The following is a 6,385-nucleotide window of genomic DNA, read 5'->3' on the forward strand; positions in this document are numbered from 1 at the left end:
TACACGAATACATATATATGAATTTGAAATTAAATAAAAAGTGTAAATATGTCCAACAATGTTTCTTGCATGATGTTAATTACATGTTGCTCTGAATACCTACACATTTGTTTATTACAAAATCAAATTTAATTATTTTTTAAAAATGTACCTATGGTTAACCGGGACAATTAAATAAAACCCCAAACTACCACCAAGTTTTTATTATCAGGTGATCACTGGTCTTTGTGATAAAAATATATAAACATTTCAACAATGTACACTGTACAATTTGGCGATCCGTTCAACGCAGTCGTGTTCCAGAAGCGCCCTCCCAGAACCGTCGCTAAAACGCTATAAAACCAAAACCATCTATAGAACAGAACCCTTCCAGTTGCGCCGCAGTGGATGCGTTGCCAGCGAAATCAGGGCAGCGAGCAGGTCCGGGTCCCTGGCCTGATCCCCTCATCCGGAATGACTCTAGAGGCGCAACCCGAAGCGAAGTGAAAAGAATTCGCTACTGTTGTGAACTTGGAGAGTGATTAAGTGTGAATGATACTAAGCTAATTAGCGGGCTAGATTAAAACAGGAAGGTCTTGATTTCGTCGTAGAGGACGAGCACGAGGGCGCCGCCGGTGCCTCGGAGAACGTTGGAGAAGGCGCCCTTGAAGAAGGCGGCGCCGCCTTCGGACTTCGCGATGGTCACCCAGCAGTGGGCCGTGTTCTTGTACACGATGTCGGCCTTCTTCCTGCCGGACTGCATCATCATACGCCTGCGCACGGTGTCGAAGGGATAGGAGACGATGCCGGCGATGGTCGTCACGGTCTGAAGAAGAAAAACACGCTTATTATCTCGCCGACCAATGAGGACTCACTGTTAGGGTCCTTTCCACCAATGCGCGGTAACCTGATTCAGAATTCGCAAGGGAGGGGGGGGGGAGGTTCGTTCGTACCTGGGCGATGGCCCACGAGATCACCAAGGGGGTGTTCTTGGGGTCGGGCAGGATGCCTTTAGCTGTGTCGTAGAAGCCGAAGAAGGCGGCTCGGTAAATGATGATGCCCTGGACGGATACGCCGAAGCCTCGGTACAGGCCGATCAGGCCATCAGCTCTGTAGATCTTCATGATGCAGTTGCCCAAGCCGCTGAACTCGCGTTCTCCTGAAGCTTTGCCGACGTCGGCGGCTAATCTGTAACACAAAAAAGTATTTTGATTAAAGACAAGGTGATAAAGGAAATGAAAAAACTGGACACAAAAAATACACCAGTTATTTTCAACAGTTTGTTTTATAAAACGGCCTAATGACACCTTGTGTTTAACACTTTACGTTCAACAAATTGACTCAAAGTTACAACACGCGATGTTTAAAATTAGCTCTGAATACCTCGGCCAAAGTCAACTAAAATTAGATCTTTTTTTATTGAGATAGTGAGTACTATACTGTCCAACTGACATCGAAACATTTGTGTCTGCAATGTCGTTTATTGTACAGACTCTAAAGAAATTAATTATTTATTTAAACAATTTTTTAAATCACACAATTTTCGATAAAAAACGAAGGAAAAATGTGTGAGCTAATCGACAATTTTGTTAAACACTGAATTTATATTTCAATACGTTTTTTAGCACTGAATTTGAAAAAAACTTTAACATTTTTTACGTTGGTGTACATTGTTTTTTATACTGTTTGAATTAAGTTTTGTTCAATTAAAATTTAAACAAAGTTTGTTTTTGTTGCTCTGTAATAAATGGTTCGATGTCTTCGCAACTACTATAGATATAAAAATAGGACTTATGCCATTGCATTGGGCAACTAAAGTTATGCATTCTAAAAATATTCTCCTATATACAGGTTGTTCTCAATAAAAAGAATAACACTCTAGTTACGTTTTGGAAAGAATGAATTATAAAGTATATTTACAGTGTGAACGGCATAACGCATACATTTTCCATTAATTTTTAAAAGAAAATAATAAAATTTTTAATATTTACCAAAGTGTGTTCTTTAAAAAATTATCAATACGGACTGATCAGCAAACAGTGTTAATTATGGCGAAATTTAGTTAGTTATAACTTTGTTTTTCAATAACAGCCTAGATATTTTACTGTCAATGTGTTTGATATTGATTCATTTTTAATAAGTATACCATGGCGTCTAGTTAAGGTTTTTCCATGAATAATAAATAATAATTTATAAGAAGTTAGTTAAAAAAAATCTAAAAAAAAAACAGTTTGAAAAAAGTGGTTTCCATCTTATTTTCTTGAATTTTCGAAACATAGTAACCTGAAGACCAGTGTTCTAATCAAAAGTTCGAAATCAGTGTAACTTAAAACCAAAATTAATGAAGTTTTTCGAAAAACATTGTGATCACAACCACTGTCTGTTACGTATAAAGTTATAAAAGATACTGCCTGTATATTCAAAAATAGTTTAGTTGTTAACTACTACATAAAAGACATTTTACCGTTTTAGTGAAGATAAATAAATAATTGTTATGAGTCTATACTTGTGGTTTATCAGTGGACTCACAGTTTTTTAAATTACTTATACAAGGTGACTAAAAAAAATTAATAAATGAGTTGATTAATTTTATTGATTAAATCAAGAACTCCTGAACCGATTGCTTTGAAATCTTGCAGACGTTTTAAAGTTATCGGAAGCACGGTCAATTTTTAACCAAAATATATCTATTTATCCCCCCATTGTATTTGGCAGAAACATAAGCTGAAATATTAAAACAAACAATTTCTGTCCAGATATCCAACCATTGCAGTGGTTTCTTCTAAAATGTAAAGTTATGTTTCTGCCAAATGGTTGTCAATAAGAGCAGACATGCCTTTCGTCTTTGTGTCAAATAAAATTCCAACGCCTACTCCGAGTGATTTTTCAATTAAATACTTGATATTTCAAGAACGTGGAAAGTTCTTATCAATTTCGTTTACCGTACCTATTTAGCTCATTCAAATATACAGAGGTCATGTAGAAAATATTAATATTGTTGTCGACTCGCCCTGTATTCTTTGAAAATAATGTAAAGGAAGTGTATATTTTCTTCAGAACTGAAATCTAATATGTTAACGTTACTCCGTGGGGATCTATTTTTTCTTGTTCATTTATTATTCTTGGCGCGGTTGCAGCAATTCTCCAGATTCTGCACACACGGAAACGTCAGTTTAAACACAGCTCCTCTGCTGTAAAGGCCCTTTCACACTGCAAGTACACGCAAATGGCAACATAAGTATAAAGTTGAACGCGTATCGGTTATGACTACTTCGTCGTGTTAAATCTACCGAACTTACCTTGTTCTGGCGAAGTCAAGGGGATAAACGAAGCAAAGGGAAGTGGCACCGGCAGCACCGCCGGAAGCCAGATTACCAAGGAAATAGCGCCAAAATTGTGTGTTTTTGTCGACGCCGCTCAAGAAGACCTGCTTGTACTTGTCTTTGAAGGCAAAGTTGAGGGCTTGTGTGGGGAAATAACGGATGACGTTGGCCAAGTTACCGCGCCAGTAGGCCAAAACACCTTGTTCTTTGGGAATGCGAACAAAACAGTCGACCATACCTAGAAGACGGATAATATTTTAATTACGAATTAATTAATAATGTTTACACTAATAAATAGAATAAAACCACTATCGATGGCAGTGTCTTCTAGAACCTAGTTCACATTAAGCTTGGTTATGCAACCAACAAAACAAATGCTACCTTTGCATTATTTCATTACATTGTACTTTATCATTATTTATTTGTTGACATTGGAGTGTTGTCCACGTGGAAGGGATCAGATTTTGCTAACTGTTCGATGTTATTGTAGTAAAACCAGCAAATTCATGACCCTTACAGAACTCAGAATTGTAGGATTTTCCTAAAGTTAACTATTATTATCTTTCAATGTGGGATACAAGTCCATCAGACAAACTGTGACAAACGACACTGCGTTGTCTGCTAGAACCTCCTCTGACATCTTTTTCGTCTTAGCGGCGAATTTTCGTAGCAATTCTAAATTCTTGTGCCAAATAAGCCAGAATCTTTCCGCTCGATTTTTTATTTCTGCCATGTCTTTACGTAACTCGCAGCACGTGCGGCAGTGACACAGTGCATGGTTTCAGTTCTTGGCACAAGTGTCGACTTTTTGCTCCAATTACCAGGCAGCTCCCAAGGACACGAGTTTTACGTAAAACCGTGCATCTCTTGCAGCCGCGAAAAGCAAGAGCTGCCTCATCCAGTCGAGTTTAATTGCTCGAATTGAATTAACAGCTAAAAATAGCCCTTCATTCAAGTCTCGCTGCCTAAGCAAGGACAAAATTTGCTCCGACTGCTCTCTGCAGTCCACAAACCCAGTATTTAGAACACGTGCGAACTAATTTTAACCAGATCCATATTTTCGGTCCGAAAATAAGTTCCGTCGATTCCCGCATTCTTGGTTATATAACGGAAGCGATCCTCACAGATCTGGAGGAATCTCTTCTCAAACACAGGACAAGTTTACCTTTGTAGCGCTGGTTCTCCGGGATCTGTTTGGAGATGTGTTGGACTTGCAGGAGCAGCTTGACACGTTCGATGGGGGCCACACATGTCTTGGAGACCGCCGCGGAGATTCCTCCGGCGACGAAATCTTTCATGAAAGCAACGGGATCTGCGAGAGACATCTTGCTGGGTTGTATCTGACGACTGTTTCGACTAGAGTGAACGGATCGCGCACTGAACTGCAAGTGACTCTGCGAAGAAGAGGAGAGGACGCTGAGCGGCGTCGGTCATGTGCTCTCCCGGGCACCGGGAGCCGAAAATAGGGGTTTTACGTCACGATGGAGTCCACCGAGTCCTCCGCGATACGTCAGTTTGAGTTAGGTAATGATGCCCATATTGAAATTGGGCTGAATTCTTCCTCAGGTGGTTCGGTTTTTTACTGTGTACAGAATTTGCGCAAGGGAGTTGGCGGGATCGCGTACGGGTGGCCTCGGCGCTAATTTGGATCGCCGAAAGGTAAAGGACGAAGAGTCAAGTTTGTTTTCATTGAACTATGATTTTTTCTTGGTGGATTGGCGCTTCGCACGAGGCGTTATGTCATTGTTATTGTAAAAATAGATGGAGTTGGGCGTCGTTTCTGTCAAGGTGGTGTTGGGAAACAGCAGGAGTGAGGGGCGCCATTTTGTTACGTGGCTTATTTGCGTGGCTGTCACCCTAGGACAGACAAAGAGTGGTCAAAGCAATACTGGATTTTTTTTTTCTTTGTGGATCGACCACGAATGAATCCGTTTTAGTTCCAACGGTGAAAAACCTCCTTCTTGGTGACAAGTTGAAGATATATAAACCAGCTGGGGTCTGGGGTAGATAGTGGATAAACTACTAGGTATAAAGAAACCAGAATTAACGACTTTAACTCCTTGGTCATCTTTGACAACGAATAATGCAGCTTTTATTACACTACTCCAAACTTAAGTAGCTCTTCTGTGATGTGTTTGGCCAACACACTTCTTCTAAACAAGATCGGTTTGTCTGTTTGGAGGTATAACAGTTGACATGCTCTTTTTTCGAAAAACGAGGGGTTTGGAAAAGCCAAAATCATAAAACCACTATTTTCGTGGATGACCTATACTACGATTTCTTGCCTCTTGTTCGTTTAATTTCTTGCATTGGACTACAGATTACACCACTTTGGTTCACTCGGATTGTATTTCTGGTTGCATAACTACTACACCGTTTAAATGATTGAAAGCACGTTACAAGAAACAAATTTAAACAGTATGCAGTATCGCAGAAACTCGAGAACCTTCTCTATTTGTATCGCAAAAATGTGAAATAATCTTAGGAGCCTCCGATGTATTGTTTTTGAAAGAATCTAACAAAGAAGTCGAAGATCCCTAACATTTTATTTTTCAAAGTCTTGGAAATAATGCTCGGGGCTTCTTCTTCCATTTTATTTTTTAAAGAATTTGTCTCTTTTTTTAGTGTTAAAGTAGGTCAGTGGCCCCTTACGTCCTTCTTTAAAGAATGTGAAATAATCTCAGGGGCCCGTTGCCTCTTTTTTTAATGTAAGAGAATCTCAGGGACCCCTTATTGTGTCTTTCTCTAGGAATGTGAAAGATCACCAGGGTGGCTTTAAAGAGTGTGAAAGAAACTTGTGTCTTTTTTTAAATGAGGTGAAAGAATTTCAAGAGCCCCTTGCGTCTTTTTCTAAGAATGTTCAACAATTTTATGGGTCCCTTGTGTCTTCTTTAATTAATGTGGAAAAATTCCAGGTATTCTTTGTGTCTCTTTTTTTTTTAAATATGAAAGGATGAATTTTAAAGGATATGAACAAATTTCAGGGAACCCTAGTCTTTTTTAAGAATGTTTAAGAATCTCCAGAGTCAACTGTGTTTTCTTTTTAAAGAAAGTTGAATATTCTCGTTGTTTTTGAAATAATC

At 39.1% G+C, this 6,385-nt stretch overlaps 1 protein-coding gene across 1 annotated transcript; it reads right to left on the reverse strand.

Moving 5' to 3' along the window:
* Positions 1 to 188: 188 nt before the first annotated feature.
* Positions 189 to 4,713, reverse strand: LOC135127516 (ADP,ATP carrier protein-like). Its single transcript, XM_064053951.1, has 4 exons — positions 4,468 to 4,713; positions 3,279 to 3,540; positions 933 to 1,167; positions 189 to 805 (listed from the first exon to the last, which is right to left on the reverse strand). The coding sequence occupies exons 1-4, from the start codon at positions 4,625 to 4,627 to the stop codon at positions 560 to 562; spliced, it is 903 nt and encodes a 300-aa protein (XP_063910021.1). The 5' UTR covers positions 4,628 to 4,713; the 3' UTR covers positions 189 to 559.
* Between the last annotated feature and the right edge of the window lie 1,672 nt (positions 4,714 to 6,385).

This window comes from Zophobas morio, unplaced genomic scaffold, assembly GCF_036711695.1.
Source record: "Zophobas morio isolate AGI-343-1 ecotype UQ-CSIRO unplaced genomic scaffold, CSIRO_AGI_Zmor_V1 ptg000012l, whole genome shotgun sequence".
Classification (NCBI taxonomy): Eukaryota; Metazoa; Arthropoda; class Insecta; order Coleoptera; family Tenebrionidae; genus Zophobas; species Zophobas morio.

Bases quoted from the DNA above. Each gene is read 5' to 3' on its own strand.
- LOC135127516 (XM_064053951.1), bottom strand. From the start codon at position 4,627: ATGTCTCTCGCAGATCCCGTTGCTTTCATGAAAGATTTCGTCGCCGGA. The intron at 3,541-4,467 runs GTAAACTTGTCC...TCCGTCTTCTAG, and splicing joins GGAGAACCAGCGCTACAAAG to GTATGGTCGACTGTTTTGTT. The intron at 806-932 runs GTACGAACGAAC...TTTCTTCTTCAG, and splicing joins TCTCGTGGGCCATCGCCCAG to ACCGTGACGACCATCGCCGG.